This window comes from Rhineura floridana, chromosome 13 (genome assembly GCF_030035675.1).
Source record: "Rhineura floridana isolate rRhiFlo1 chromosome 13, rRhiFlo1.hap2, whole genome shotgun sequence".
NCBI lineage: Eukaryota > Metazoa > Chordata > Lepidosauria > Squamata > Rhineuridae > Rhineura > Rhineura floridana.
In genome coordinates, this window is record NC_084492.1 from 19,108,134 (window position 1) to 19,125,071 (window position 16,938).

The following is a 16,938-nucleotide window of genomic DNA, read 5'->3' on the forward strand; positions in this document are numbered from 1 at the left end:
TAAAAACTACACAGAAATGGACATCCTTCTAGACAGAAATGGGTTTCCTTTTCTTACTTATACCTACATACGGTCACATGTTTCATATTAGGCTTTTGGTAGGAAGAAACATTTCTTAGGGTGGAACGATGCATTGCCAGACACACAAGAAACATGTTTTGGCATTCTAAATTGTTGCTATTGTTGTTATGTTTATATCCTGTCCTTCCTTCCAGAAGGAGCTCAGAGTGGCAAACGGGTAAAAAAAATCTATAAAGCATCTTAAAAACAAAAGAGCTTTAAAAACATCTTAAACAATGACAGCATAGATGCAGACTGGGGTAAAGTCTCTATTTAAAAGGCTTGTTGAAAGAGGCACTGAATAGACAACAGAGATGTCTAATATTTAAAGGGAGATAATTCCAAAGAGTAGGTGCCACAGTATTAAAGGTCCACTTCCCATGTTGTATGGAATGGACCTCTGGATAAGATGGTTTATGCAGGAGGCCCTCACCTTCAGACAGCAGCAACATATGAGGAGTAAACAATTTTTCAGGTATCCTGGTCCCAGGCTCTATAAGGCATTTACCACCAAAACCAACACCTTGAACTTAACCCGCTAGCTAATGGACAGCCAGTGCAATTATACTGTAGTTGTATAAAGTGGGAGAAGACTTCACTTCAAGGGATGAACCTCTACCACTATGATCCACATTGACTCCCCTGCCCCCCATTTCCATAAGTTGAGGGAATGCCTGAAGACATCAATGTGCATAGCAGACTGCCGCCCCATCATTTGGAACCTATGCAACCATAGTGCCACATCACAGTGGGAGTCAACATGCACAGAGCAGGGTCCTCTCCTCAAACATTCCCCCACTGTGTGCACAACATGCTGAGAGGGACAATGGCCCTAATTTCCCATGACTGTAATCATGTGATTTAGGACACCTAAATAGGCCTGCTGCTGAAAGCGAAATCCTATGTTTAGGGATGGAAGTTTTTGAAAAAAATCATGAAGCTTATCTTCATGATTCTTCTTTCTAATTCCCATCTCACTCCACAATCTAGATGAGAATGTTTTTACCCAGATCCACTAAAAATACAAATATGTATAATATTATGCACTCGTAATAAACACATTTTGTATGCAGTTTTGACTGATATATACATGTTTGCAAGTTTTCTCCTAATATGATGCACTTTCATATGCTATTGTCACCAATAGTCATTTTTATGCAAACCTTCCCCTAATACATGCATTTTTGTAAACTTTGTAAACTTCATCATAAAATTCAGATAAGTATGAATTTCAAAGGATGGCTGTGTTTCAGTTCTTATATGGTTTTGGAAAGTGCAAATTTAGATTTGGCTTTCAATGCAAACTGAATCTAATTTCTCCCCCATCTCTAGTCATTTTAGAAACAACCAGTGTCAGCTTAATTTGCATCATTATATGCTTCATGGTTTGCCAGTTTATTGAAATGTTGCTACTTCATTAACTTCATATTTATCTATACTGCTTCTTTATTAGCTAAGATAACTGTCGTAAGGTCTTGGGAAAGTGCTTGCACTCCAACTCTGTATCCTTGGGCATTGCAGTTGGCATCTGAATGAGTTATATATAAAAAGCATAATAAAACTGAAACTTTTATGGAATCTGGCTTCCCTTTTAAAACTGGTATTACGATGTGAAACAGATGTGTACTTTATAGTAGAACAAAGTATGTAGTGTGATAGTATCAAAGACTGCAATTGCTTGGCTTGTAATGCAAATTGGGTCTGGTTGCAGATCTTGGTGCATTATGGAAGTGAGCACCATGTCCCCAAGAGTTCTTTTCCAAATCAGATCAGTTTTAACCTAGGCCGTTGGGGTAAAATTACACCCCAGTACACTTTTCATTGCAAATTTTTTACAGAAATAGACTTAAAATATAACCCTCCTCTGACAATGTCACCTACACAGTAAGTAGCGAATAATCTCCCCATTCACAGTTTTCTCTTTGCACATACCTGGGACAATAAATAACCCAAGAAAACTTAGTTTTGCATCTTCCCCTCCCCGCCCTCCAATTTTAGAGTTCCTCATCTAATTGATTTATGAATACCCATGTTGCCATTCCCATTTTTCAAGCACACCTTATAAGGCTGTTTTTCGCATCAGGGTCTTTGGCATGTACCCTCCCAACTGGAGCACCAGGGCCTGCATTCTCTTCCACTTCCAGAATATAAAATGGTGCTAAAAATATAGGTGGCTCATCTGCATCCTCCACATTAATTTTCACAGTTACAGTATCCTTGAATGGTCCGTTGCTGATGAACTTTGGGTCAATGTGTATATTGGCTGCCTCTACCTTCAGACTGTAGGTCCTTTTGGTTTCGTAATCAAGATGCTGAAAGAAACAGGAAAATGGTGTATCACTCAAAATAAGTGCTACAGCTGATTTTACAGAAGACAAATGTGTGTGTGTGTGTGTGTGTGTGTGTGTGTGTGTGAAAAATGATGTTTCCCATGCGAGCACAATTATGTCATCCCACATATTATCTCTTAAGGATTCTGTATGTTCAGATTTTCAATGTTCTGTTTATCAAGGACTACAATTGGAGCTGAAATTGACTTTAACCCCCCCCTCAAAATGTCAGAATTAGCAAAGTAGTCCTTAAAGGGGTGGAGGGACAAGCCCCACTGATGTTTACTGCACATTCTTTCATCTGTAAGACAAAATATTTGTAGGCCTTGATAAACATTGAAAATAAAGGTACAGAGGGGTAGGCAAGGTTGAGACTTTGCTGGTGCCTCAAAATTGCCAAAGAGACCAGCACCCCAGCTGTGCCTAAATTCTTTGGTTTTTAAAGGGCATCTAAAGTCAGAGGTTGCAAAAGAAAGTTCTTAGTTTGTGTAGCCCACCGCTTGCATGTTAAGGGAGATGTCGATGGATGCCTTGCTCAAGGGTTCCAACATTCTGGAGTCAGCACTGAGTGACAGTATCCTTCAGTCAGCAGAAATGAGCAGAGCATAATACTTCTGTTATAAAAATGTTTTGGGGTTCTGATTGGAGATGGGTTACTATGTTGATTTTGGTTTCTCTTATTTACTCATTTTTCCAATCTCAAGTTCAGTTCTCCAGCTTTCTACATCGGTCTGCAATTTTTTAAAAACAAATGTCCTCATGAAAATTCATCAGCATTTTACTGCAAATTTCCCCTAATGGATGCATTTTTGCCTAATATGCACTTTTTTCAAAAGCATTTTTAATATAATCTATTTCTATCTGATTTTCACGAATACATGCATTTTAAGCACATTTTACCATAGTATATGCAGCTTCATAACATTACTTTGGCTACATTCCAAAATTCAGAGAAGTGCAAATTTTGAAGGGTAGCTCCAGTTTGCGCATTTCAGAAAGTGCAAATTAGGTAGATTCACCTTAAAATAATAACTTCATCAAATTTCTCCCCCATCTGTAGTTCTGCTATCTTCTTGATTCCACCCAGATTTAATTTTGTTTGGAAATCTGTTCTCACAGTGGCCACAATTATACCCATGGGAAGCCTGCAAGCAGACACTGAGTGCAACGGCACTCTCCCCATCTATGGTGCTTAGCAACTGGTATTCAGAGGAACACTGCCTCCAGCAGTGGAGGTAACACACAGCCATCATGGCCAGCGGCCACTGATAGCCTTCTTCTCCACGAATTTGTGTAATCCTCTTTTTGATAATCGAGAAACGTTCCGCCCAAGTAAAATATACAGAGAGATCAATCAAATTTTCAGAGTTGGTTAAAACTTTGGCATTAATGAAGCTGAGCATTGCTACTTTCGTTTTGGGCTTTGCATTATTAGATGTTCAGATTGATTTCAGCACTGACATCAGCTGAACAATAAAAGAACTTCATTTTTGAAGTGCAAGCAGAAACTGGATAAGTGGCTTAGGATGGCTGAATCCGTTGATGGGAATATAATGCCATTCAGCCTAGGTTTCCTTTCTCTCCCCCCCCCTTTCTTTTTCTCAGCACTGAATGCATTTAGAAGGTATATTGATAGCCAAAATTAAGTTTTCATCAGAAAAGCAGGCACAAAAAGAAATCTCTTGTAATTTTCACATTACTTGAAAATTCACACCATACTGCCAACTTGAAAATGAATGCTTGATTATAACCAAAGCAATCCCATCATTTATTTCCAAGTTAATACGCAATATGCTTTGAAGAGCGAATGGTGTTGATTTCTCAAGTGGAAGATCAGTAAAAGAATAATATACTTTCTTCACTTTAAAAAGATGTTAAGAAGCTTCTATGCATCAATGCTTTCTTTTCATAATCTCTTTCCTTCCATTCTGGCTCCAGGCATTAGCAGATAACAGTAAAATGGGATGCTGGAAGTTAATCATAGCTTCATAAACAAATTATCCCAAACTACATTTGCTGTGATTTTCTTACCATGAGCAATAATCTATGGCTATTATATTTTCTGCAAGACATGGAAAGAAAATGAAGTATATTATCCATTAACAGGAGTGAAAGGATCATATTGCCTACCTTCTTAAGCTTCACAACCCCTTCCTGCGTCTCATAATCGGTTGTAATTTCAAACATCTCTATACCGTCTCCGTCAATAATGTTGTAAGTTACTAAGCCATTTTCTCCAATATCTGGGTCTTTGGCCTTCACTCTTCCAGCTTCCTCCCCTGGGATAGATGCTTCTGATATTGACATCTGGTAAACACCTAGGCAAAGAGCATTTATTAGTAAATGAGTCATCATTAGTTTCTTTGGGTGTATTCTTTTCACTTTCTTAATCTATATGTGCACCAAGTAATGCAAGTGTTAAAATTCAAGATACTTCAAAGAGCAGGGAAAGCCAACAAGGCGTCCTTCAGATGTCATTGGACTCTAACACCTGTCTACCCCAGACACCATGGCCAATGGTCAGGGATGATGAGGATTGTAATCTCCAACATCTGGAGGGCACCACATTAGCCACTTCTGTATAGATCTATTGACAATCAGCCTGCCCCTATCAATATTCTTCTGCAACGCACAGCTACATGGAAGCTTTGGGTGTACTTTTGAATGCATTCTCAGATCACAAAGGTTGGTGGCAAACTGGGAGTGTTTTTGAGAGTACATTCCATAATCTATCCTAACGCATTAGGGTTCTTTGGCAGATGCTCAGGGCTTCCTCCGTAGACACATTGGGACAATGTAATGCAAAAGGAAAACAAAACATCACAACACACATCATCCCCAAACAAGCAGAACCTGATGACAGCAACAACAAAAGTTTTCAAAAAACTTCTTGAATAGTGCATTAGGGTGCTTCCAAAGCTTGAAACCTGGAATTGTACTTCAGAGGACCCATGACCTACAAGCCACACATTCCAGGCATCTGGGACACCTGGCCTTCCACCTTTATGACTATCCTACTGTCAGGCCTAAATAGCAAAACTTCCAGGAGTTGAGATGAATTCATGGCTGGCCTACACATGATGATTATCATGTGAATGACCATTTTAAATTGCTTGCTATAGTGACTTCATTTTCTGTGACCTGTTGACCTATTGTTCTGCCTACATGCAGTGGATTAGCAGACAAACTGGCCAGTGTTATTTCCTCCCCTCCAAAAAGTGTCATCCATGGTAAGGATGTGAATGGATTAGTGCAGGGTATCAGCTGTCCCAGAGACAAATTTAGAATGAAACTCATGTGCATTGTTGGCACCAGCCCTAATTTGTATGTGAAAAATATTGGGCATTTGAGCTACATTTTGGTTGGTTGCTTTGCCATTTTTACCATCAAATTTTCAAACTTATAAATACAATGTTAAGGTCCAGAGGATATAAAATCATCAATGTACATGGAATTTTATAGAGCAACACAGGCAAAAATGATAAGTCTGTTCCTCAAAGTTGATGGAGATCAAGCAGAGGCAAGGACAACAAGGAAGTGCACTGAATGTTAGCTCATAATTATTTTTGAGATGCAAGGGAAGCTTTTCTAGACTCAAAATATTCCCCCTGCAACCCATTCACTGTATTTTTATTTTCTAGTCACATTTGTTTCTTTCCCCTTTCTGTTGCTGCCTTGGCACAAATGTTTAAACCGTGTATGCCCTCATCCTCTGAATTTTCCAAACAAATTAAGTATTATGTAATAAAATTATATTACAAAGTTACCTAGCCAGTTCAGAGTAAGGGCAGGAACTTTAATTCCACCTTACCCTTGAATGTGCACACGTTTTCACAACTGTTTACATCTGTCTCCCAAAACAAGTAAAAGAATTAAATAAAAAAATGAGGTTCCAGTACTCATATCTTGATAAAAGTACAGTGGGAGCCTGCTCAAAATGTCTGGCATGGGCAGCAAAAAGAGTGGCACCAGTACTCTGGTGAGCCCCATCACAAAAAAGCCCTCCCTACAGCAATAAATGGATGGTTTCATGGCTTTTGCCTGTCCACATTCATTGAGACAACTTATAGGCCCCAAACCAGAATACCAGATTCTCTCTGATGTGGGTCCATACAGGGTAGGGATGTTATTGTTTCTATAGTCAGGCCTAGGCAGAAATCAGGGTCACCATCCAGCAACAGAAAGTTTGCCACCAGATTCAAATATCATTGAACTCCGACTTCCATTAGACCAGCCAGCAGAACCAATGTCCGGGGATGGTTGGAGTTGTAGACTAAGAACATCTGGAAGGACATGGGTTCCCCATTCCTGTTTTAAAGGACATGGCTCATACCCAGATCTTACTACTTAAGAAGGTTTAAAATGTTAATAGGAAGGGTAACATAGATGTCTGTTTCAGGTTCACAATATAGCAGAACGCTAAATAAATATGTAGTGCATAAGATATGTACACAGAATGGGTTTTTTTTGTGATGGTACTCACTGGTATGGAGTACCGACACCTCTATTTTTGCTGCCCATGGCAAATATTTTGTGCTGCCACCCACAGCACTTATCAAGATAACGAGTACCTGCACCACATTTTTACACAAACAAGAGCACTGTGTATATGCATGTAGTTTCCTTAAGATATACATGTGCAATTATTGCCTTCTGCTTACTTGCATTTTAAAGAGGAATAGGGCCAAAGTTGCATGTTTGCACACTTCATATTCTATGTGCCACACATATACTTGTACATAATAGTCACACTCCAGACCAATGAACTAGCCCTCAAAAAAGTGACAGAATCAAAACATCCATAAAACAGATAATCCACTGAAAAGTAACTGATGCTCAAGTTTTGTAATTGTTAAGATAGAAATCTAAGCAGATTGCTTTTAATAATGGTGTCCTTGAAGTTTCACAGTGTGCATGAATTCATAAATATACAATGTGGAAGAAGGGTGATTCCATTTCTTTCATCCTTCTCTTGTTACAATGCATTTTTTTCTCTCTCTAGCATATTTGTATTGCTTTTATCCAGTACAGTCTCAACTGTCTTATTTAACAGGTTTTTCCAGTGCTTCCCGCAAAAGTCTCAACCAAATCGCATTGATCTCAGTGGGGGTATGTTTTTAAAACATCCTTGTCCAGTATGTTTTCAAAGTAAGACACAAAATCCAAACCCTTCCCCAGGGTTTTAATCCTGCCTTTGAAAAACGATTCACTGTGTATCACTAGGAAATGGTTTAATCCTTTTATGGAGCTGTTTGCCCCCTTCTTTTTTGTTTAAAAGAGGGCTTTTTGTTTGACTTATAAACTGATAATGACTTATAAACTCAATTTGAATAGATGTGTCTACATATTGAAGGGATGAAATAGAAGAGCTCAAGTGATACTGATAACTTCCATCTAATGTTGAAATCCTACTGACCTGGGTGTAAGTCCCATGGAACCTGGTGGGGCTAGCTTCTGCGCTAACCTACATTAAGTTTGTGCTCTAAATGGTTGAGTGCTTAGGTTTGCTGACATTCAGCCATCATGTTCCCACTTGTACATCCTTGGAGTTGTAGCTTAGAGATGAACTACACAGTAGTGGACAGAGTAGAAGGAGACGGGGAAGGGCAGGGAGATGGGGCAGTGCAGATGAACCAGGAGGAGAGCCAGATTGGCTCGGCTGGTGTGTCTGCACAATGCCAACCTCGCTGTTCCATCGCCCCTGCACTCTCCTTCCCATTAACTCAGCTGTCAGGAGGTCAGGTGACTATGGTTGCCCCACTACACCATCTGCTACTGAAAGTACACATGATTAGGAAAATGGAGATGCTGCTGAAATGAAACAGCATCTCCAGTCAAGCTTCTCAGTCATGGTACCCCTATTGTGAAACGTCATCCCTAAATAAATTCACCAGGCAAAAACATGGCATTATTTAGGCGTTTGGCCAAAAAGCAGCTATTCCATGGCTTGATTTGGGACTGTAATCATCAATCTGCTGACCTGGAAGAAAGGCCCGTTAAAATAAATGGGCCGGCAACTACATGACTAATGTTATTTTGTTGTTGGTATTTGTCCCCCCCCCCGGTAATTCTGTTTTATGAATCATATTGTGTTTCCATGGGAATTGCATTGAGTTCATCTTGTGAAACAAAGGAAGATATAAGTTACTAAAATAAAAACAAATATAAATTATTGGTAATGTGTAGGATCAATTATCCAATGCCAAGGCACCTTCTCCCAAAAAATATGGCAATCAAACTGATGTCAGTACTGAATATTCACAACAAGTAGTTATGCCCTAAACTCCAATTTCCGCTGTTGTCTCCAGAATGTCTCCATGATGGCCAAAATACCCAGCTAGCATGCCATGTGTGCTGTGATGCTAAAGCCGATTACTCCTAGATTTGCTGAATACCTAAGACACTACCTTATTCCCCAGAGGGCAAGCATCTCCAGAGGCAGTTAGCGACTGAATGGCAGTCACTGAGACACAATAGCAGGGAAAATAGGTCCACTGATGGCTATTATAACCATGGCTCGCATTCCATGGCAGCAGCAGGGGAGGGGCAACAGTAGGGAAAGGTTATTGCCTTTGTGCTCTGCTTGTAGTCTACTCTGAAGCATCTCACTGACTACTTTGAGAAACAGGGCGCTGAACTGGATGAACCTTTGCTCTAATTCAGCAGGGTTCTTCTTGCGCTCTCAACTTACTCTGCGGGAACTTCGGTGGGTTGTCGTTGACATCTGTAAGTGTAATTGTCACTTTGGTTGTCCCTGAGAGTCCTCCCATGTGTCCTCCCATGTCCTTCGCTTGTATGACCACGTGATATTCTTCTTTTGCTTCTCTGTCCATGTTGGGAAGGGCAGTTCTAATAATACCTTCAGGTACAAGATGGATGGGGGAAAGGCTCAGAAAACATTCCTTGAACATCTGCTCCACAATGACAACCCGACTTGGAGCTATAAATATTCAGTTGCATCAGCACTGGCCCAGGCTCCTAATGGCCAGCAACTTCCAGCAAGGGAAGAGTGATTTTAAAGGAGGTCAAGCAATATCCAGCTGTTCAGTCCCAATCCCTTGCCTCGGGAGAATTTGGTGAGAACCACTACCTAGTATGACCAGTGCTGTTCCAACAATTTCTCATTTCCCAGCAATTTCCCAGCAATTTAAGAGACAAGAAATGTCATTTGAAAATTAAGAAAGGTGAGAGAATTTTTTTTTTAGAGAAATTCTCCTGGGTGGGCACAACATTTTTTTGTGGTGCATATCAAGGTGGACAAGAGGTGTTTGTGAATGTCATTTCTTTCATTCTCCAAATCATCTCTGCAGTGAAATGTGCTCTCAAGTGGTCTAGACCTCCCTTTAAAACCAACCCAGTGACCACATTGTTTTCATGTGTTTGGTAGCCAGGCTGCCTGGTTCTTCATGCTTCAAATAAACTCAGGGGAAATGCTCAGGGAAAGCTCAGGGGAAAACATCATGGAGTAACTTCTCCCATTGGGGTTTTTCATATCAGGAAGTGTAGGCAGCTGGGAAAGCTGCAGATTGATGGATGGGAACAAAAACAAACACACCACCCACAGCCACCCCGTGATCTTACAGTGGTAACATACTGTAAGTCCCATCCCACATCAACTAAAATGCTAAAGAAATTCTGGAGTGCCTTCAGAAAGAGGCAGAAAAATGGAAGTCCCTTCTGCAAGGGGAAAAAAACTTGTGTGAAACTGAATGACACATTTGGACACAGTGCTAGGCATGACACCAGGTCAGGATATGCTGCCTGAATAATCCTTGTTAAATATAAACACCACATACTGTCTTTTCCTTTACTAAATGTGAGGACCAACTTTATTCTGAGATCTTTTGTAAGCTGCTTCGAGAGCCTCTTGAGATGTAAGTATTTCAGATCAACAAATGATTGCTGTCCAGTGCATATAAATGCAGCATTGGGTTACTCAAGGTGGGGGGGGCTTTGTTGGGCAGGGTTGCACAACATGTTACTCACCAAAATGAATGCAGCGAGGCATGGGGACCTTGATGGAACTTTTGATTTTGCTGCCTTGCCGAGGACTACAAAACCAGGAGGATTGTCAAGTAGTATGGATGCTTGAGGAATCCAATCTTTGCAAGTCCTTCTAGGCCAAAGTCCAGATTAGGACTTATTTATCTATTGAGTTTCATCCTTTCTGAATGTTTCAACACAGTTCTCCATTCAAGAAACTTATTAAATGTGTCATTAAAATTAGAGGAAGTATGTTAAAAATGCATATTTAAATGCGAATGCTTTTTGTAAAAAAAAAACATGTGGAAATGAAACAGAACAGATGTATGGGTGAACACATGAAAATTGTTATGGACTAGGAAAAAAAGACTGATTTGTACATCCCGTGGCCTTGGCAGGCTAAAATACATTGCTAATGGACTGCTTTCACTTGGCGAGTCACATGTTCTGCAACCATTGTCTGGAGCCACTTGTTGATATGAAATGTCATCCTCTATCTAGAACTGAAAAGTAATGGTGCTGTCAAGTTTGCCACCAGCTGGGTCAGAATATGAATTTGTCTCTCTCATAAGGCTTTAATGCATTATGAATCAAATGTCATTTCACCTTAGATGTTGTTCTACAGCTTGAGAGTAAAATCAACTTTGCACATGTTCCAAAAAATGCATTTAGTTTCGATCTATTTTTCATCTAACACCTGGATACTAATTAATGCTCAGACAGAACTAAGCAAATGCTCCCCAAGGCAGATTTTTAAGGCTTTTGGGAACTGTAGATAAATCACAGCATTGTCTTAGGTGGTGGGAAGGAGCTCTCTCCTTTTTCCTAGGATGGCCTTACCCAACCAGGTGACCTCCACATGTTTGGGACTACAACTCCCATCACCCCAAGCCAGCATGGTCCACGGTTAGGGATTATGGAAGCTGCAGTTGAAAGCATCTAAGAACATTGGAAGCTGCCTTATACTGAGTCAAACTATTGTCTACACTGACTGGCAGTGACTCAGTTTCAGACAAAGGGCATTCTAAGCCCTCCCTAGAGATGCCATGGATGGAATCTGGGACCTTCTGCATGCAAGGCAGATGCTCTGCCACTGAGATATAGCATCAACCTGTGGAAGGCTATTCAAGGACATCAGAAACTGCCACGACAATACAGAATATGATAGACATGTCCATTTTTATTTACAGAGTTAATATCTGGATTTCCCTTTATTACCATATCTCAGTATTTGTCAAGGAATGTTGCCCTGGCTACCCTAGGAAGTAGGTCAGGTCCTTTCCCTTGCAGTGAAAACATTTGCTCAGAAGTACCTGTCTGTGCTTCCACGGAGAAGTATGGCTGACCTTCGAGAATGCTGTAAACTAGTTTGGCACTATTTCCATAGGTAGGATCATCAGCATCTGAGGCAGTCACCTGAATTACAGAAGTACCTAAAAATAGAAAGTTTGTAGATTTCAGAATTGAAATATGTTAAAGCCACATCGTCCGATTTAAGCATACAGAATGCTTTCAGAATTTATTTTTATTTTTTTTAAAAATGAAATGAAAAGATGAGGAGATTATATATTAATTAAGCACTGGGAAACTCCCATTTCTCTATGGGAGGTATTTATTAGTGAATCACCAATGGTTTCCCACCAATTGCACCAAGAATTATGAGACATCTGACCACTTAGTTAACTTGGAGTTCTGGAAATCCTATTCCATTAAATACCCTTTTGTTCTCTTAGCAATTGCTTAATATTACTATTTGGGGTGCTCATCATACACTTTGTTTCACAAAACTGTCCTTTTCCAGTTTTTGAAATTGCTTTTTAAGGAATTGTTTTGAAACTGCTTTTTAAGAAGTTCTCAAAGACTTGTAAAAATATGTTTTTGAGATGTTTTGTGTCTGAGTTGTTTTAAGATGTTTTTAGTGGTTTGTTCTTTATTTGCTGCCCTGGGCTCCTTCTGGGAGAAAGGGTGGGATAGAAGTTTAATAAATAAATAAAATTTGGGAATTATATACATAGCAGTGGCAGCTGGTGGCTCCCTGTCAGTGGGGCAGTGGAATTCGCTCCAGGAATCTTGGATAGTTTGGACAGAGCAGATTCCACTGCCTCGGTGACATGGAGCCACTACAGATGCATAGTAATTGTCAACATAAGTGGAATATTATTTTATCTGAATTACAAAGGGTAAAATGCAGGGGATCTACCACTATTATCCATTCCCTTATGCCAGTGTGAACCAGAAACACAATCTAGGATGCAGTTGAGTGAGTGGATGCTTACAGACACCAAGAGTTGGATTTACCTGGAACAGAGAGTGAGTTTAGGCCCCAGCTGCACTATACATTCAAAGCAGTATCATATCACTTTAAACAGTCATGGCTACCTCCGAGAATCCTGGGAATTTTAGTTTGTTAAGGATGATGAGCATTGTTAGGAAATCCATATTCCCCTCACAGAGCTACAATTCTCAGAGTGGTTTAACTGTAAACCCCACTTCCCTGGGTCAACGTGCACCTGGAGCTCTTTGGAAGCAGGGACTTTCACCACTGAATGAAGAAATTCCTGCTTGCATGGAGCTCTGGTTGTGCACCAGAATCTTGCAAACATTTGAACTGGGGTGGAAAAAAACAGAAATATATATGTGAAAGGCATAACAAGTGAAGGCATTCTTCCCCAAGACCACAGAAATGACGGAATGGGATTTTCCCCTCCTTTGGAATGGGATCTACTGTAATTGCCTGTTGCTTCTTCATGCATGTACAATGTGCATGCACACAGTGAATAAGATGTGCATAACCACTTCAAATGAGAAAGAACATCCTGTGGAGTTTTGTAAAGCTATCATGAGCCTAACATTTGCAAAATGGCCTGCCAGGAACCAGGTTGAAAGAGACTGTATAAGCCTGCCCAGAAATCTCTAAGACTAACTGAGATGACCTTGGCAACCTTTTTCTGAAAATAAATAAATCCTAAAACAAATTACAAACATGACAATGTGGGCTAGTGGGTGGAACTCAATTGCTGTTCCCTCTCACTGCTCAACAGTCACCCACTTGTATTACTGTTATCCCCTTCTGACTCCCTGACAGTCATTAAATTCCCCTTGTATTGGCACCAGGTGCACAGTGTTGGCGCCAGGCGCACCTCATCAGTACTGTCATTCCATAATTTGGGGGCCACCACTGAGAAGGCCCTCTCCCTTGTTGCCATCCTCCAAGCTTCCCTCTAACTCATAAACTCTAACTGATGATCGGGACAAAAGCAAAGGTTCAAGCATCTCCTCATTTGTCATCCTGAGAACTGAAGTGCAATTTTGAGCTACATACCTACGTTGGATCTCTCTGGTACGTTGGCATGATAATTTTCATGTAGAAATTCAGGGGGGTTGTCATTGATATCTTGAACTTTCACAATGAATTCTGAAGGTGGCTCTAGGGGTCGGTTTGTATTCCTGTCCACAGCTTGGGCTGTTAATGTGTACTGAGCTCTTTCTTCTCGATCCAGTGTCTTTGTTGCGTGGATGTTCCCTGATTTGTCATCAATGACAAAAATGATTCCCGCTCCTTCACCTGAGAGAATGTATTTTATGTTCCCATCACCAGAATCAATATCCGAATGAAGCTGTAAAATGCAAAACATACATACCTACGGTTTTCAAAGGCAATAAATACAAAGAACAAAAGGAGAGCCTTGCATGGTGAGATCAAAAACCTGTCTAGTCCAGCATTCTGTTCTCACAGTGACCAACCAGATGCTTATGGGAAACCTACAAGCAGGACATGTGTGTGTGATACCCAGCAACTGGTATTCAGAGGCATGGAGCCTCTGATACTGGAGCTATTATGACTACTAGCCATCAATAGAGTAGTATCCAATGCTAGTCCTACTCAGAGTAAACCCACTGAGGTTAATAGATATGACTAAGTTAGATTCGTTAATTTCAGTGGGTCTATTCTGTGTAGGACTTAGCTGACTACAACCTATAGCCTTATCCTCCATGATTTTTTTTTTTGCTCTAATGTCATTTTAAAAACCATTTAAAAACATTTTTAGTAAGCACACTGACTTGAAAATGTTAAAGACTTTTCTAGGGTTTTCAGCTATTTTTTCTTTCTCTCGTATACTGTAACCTTATTGGGAAGAAACCAGATTTTTACACAGAATTTGTTTATTTGTTGATGCTGACCAGAAACTGATCCTCTACAGCAGAGTGAGCCTGGCAGCCAAATGCGGCCCTGCAGGACTCACCAGCTGGCCATTGGGACTCTACCTAGGTTATGCCTATTCCTCAGCCCTCCTTTTGAACGTTTCTTGAATGTTTTTGCCTGGCTTGAAAGTGTTCTTGAATTCTGATAATACCAGAGAGTGGCATGTATGGGGGTACAGGGAGTGGTGTTTGGGGGGGGGAATAAAATTTGCATTCATTGCTCTGCCAACTTTTGCCTCATCCACTGGCATGTGGTCCTTGGAAAAGGTTGCCCTGAAGGGAATGCCAGGGAGAAAAAAAGTTACCCATCCCTGTCCTATACAACCTTGGGGCATCTCTGCAATGAATATTATGGACAAGTCATTTCAAATAGTCTAAAGCAGCCTTTCCCAACCAGTGTGGCTCCAGATGCTGTTGGACCACAACTCCCATCAGCCTCAGCCAGCATTGCCAACGGTCAGGAAAGGTGGAAGTTGTGGTCCAACAACATCTGGAGGCACACTGGTTGGGAAAGGCTGGTCTAAAGAGATCATTCACAAAGTACATTGCAGGCTGGTCCAAACTGCACATGGATTTCTGTTTTTCTTTTTTTAAAAAAAACCAGTGTGGAAGGTAAAACTGATTAGTACTTGTTGATTTTAAGAAGAGGAAGCAGAATATCTTTCATGAAAGGTTTTATATTTTGTGCTTTGTATAAACTATACTTTAAAAAAAGATCTGTGAAGCATGTGGCTGCAACAGATGAACCACTCATTGGCTTTTATCTCATTTCCAATTTCCAATGCCCATTGTGATATGTTAATGAATGGCCCTAAAGCAATTAAGCTATGAAATGAAACCAGAGCCCCACTTCCTCACCTTCCTTCACTTTCATAATGCTATAGCTCTATGAATTGATATGAAAAAACTAATACATAAGATTGGGATCATCTTTGCTTTCTCACACTTTATCCTATTTAAGCTGGTACAATAGCGATAAATTGTCACTCAGGGTAAAGCAAATGCAGGCTGATGCCCAAGTGTAGGAACCTAGAGTGCATGATTAATATTTATTTTCTTCTGTGAAGGCTAGGGATGGGGGAGAAATTAAATTCAGTTTGCATTTAAAGCCAAATCTATCAAATTTGCTCTTTCTGAGAACCAAACACATCTATCCTTTGAAATTTGCACTTATATGAATTTTGTGATGCAGTTCTCCAACCAAACAATGTTTTCAGAAATGAATTATATATGTGTCCATTAGTCAACAGTGCATCAGTGGTGGCTGGTGGCTCCATGTCAATGGGGCAGTGGAATCTGCTCCAGGTTTCATGGAGCTGTCCAAGGTGTTAAACCTATTTTGGGAATAGATTTCAGCACCTTGGACAGCTCCTTGAACATTGGGACTAAAACCAGAGTGGATTCCACTGCCCCCCTGAAACGGAGCCACCAGCTGCCATTGCACTGCATAAAGAAAATGTGTTTATTAAAAGAAATTTGCAATCAAATGCTGAAGAATGTTCATGAGGATTTGTCTTTTCCAAAATCACGACTTGGTAAAGAAATATGGAGAACTGAACTTAAGAACTGAAAAATGGACAGATCATTTTGAAGCCTGGTTCTAGTGTTTTGGTTTTGTGATAAAAAGGTCATCTGAGTGAACTATCATGTGAGATGCCAAATAGATGTGGATCATCCATCATTTCCATTCACACAAAGAACAGAGAGAAGTAGAGCAAGAATGAGGAAGGACTACAACACAATTGTAGAACAGCTGCTTTTCATGCAGAAGGCTCTAGGTTCAACCCAGTGGGCAATGAGGGATGGATGAATCTATCAATTTCAATTTCTCTAATTTTCTCATTTTTCCCCAATTATAAATTTGTGCATCCATTTGCAATTTTTTTCAAAAAGTCCTCACAAAGAATTGTCAGCATTTTAATGCACATTTCTCCAAATATACACAGTTTGGCAAGCCGTTTTGTTTAACATAATACATTTTGGATGTTAGTTGCACTAATATATGCATTTTATGCACAATTTCCTCTAATATACACATTGTACACATTTTTGTACACATTATTTAGATGGAAAACTGCTTCACAAAATTCAGAGAATTTCAAAGGATAACTGTGTCTTGGCCACTTACTGTTTCAGGAAGTGCAAATCAGGTAAGTTTGCATTAAAATGTTAACTGAACTGATTTTCTTCCCCAAAACTACCTGGAGTCCTATGGTCCTTGGGAGGGTATCCCAGTGATCTCTGGGTGTGATGCATCTCCCGCTACAATGGCAGAGAGAGAGAGAGAGAGAGAGACAGACAGACAGACAGACAGACAGACAGACAGAGACAGAGAGGTCAACCTCCAAAGATGAAGCCCTGA

General features: G+C 40.2%; 1 protein-coding gene across 7 annotated transcripts in view; it reads right to left on the bottom strand.

Moving 5' to 3' along the window:
• CDH11 (cadherin 11) overlaps positions 1-16,938 on the bottom strand; it is a 165,308-nt gene that overhangs the window by 28,225 nt on the left and 120,145 nt on the right. For all 7 annotated transcript variants that reach the window (XM_061593714.1, XM_061593711.1, XM_061593712.1 and 4 more), the window contains 5 exons: positions 13,696-13,990; positions 11,687-11,806; positions 9,082-9,249; positions 4,521-4,708; positions 2,119-2,372 (listed from right to left, as the gene is read on the bottom strand). In XM_061593714.1, the coding sequence (XP_061449698.1) occupies positions 2,119-2,372; positions 4,521-4,708; positions 9,082-9,249; positions 11,687-11,806; positions 13,696-13,990 (1,025 nt within the window). The remainder of the gene's footprint in view (positions 1-2,118; positions 2,373-4,520; positions 4,709-9,081; positions 9,250-11,686; positions 11,807-13,695; positions 13,991-16,938) is intronic.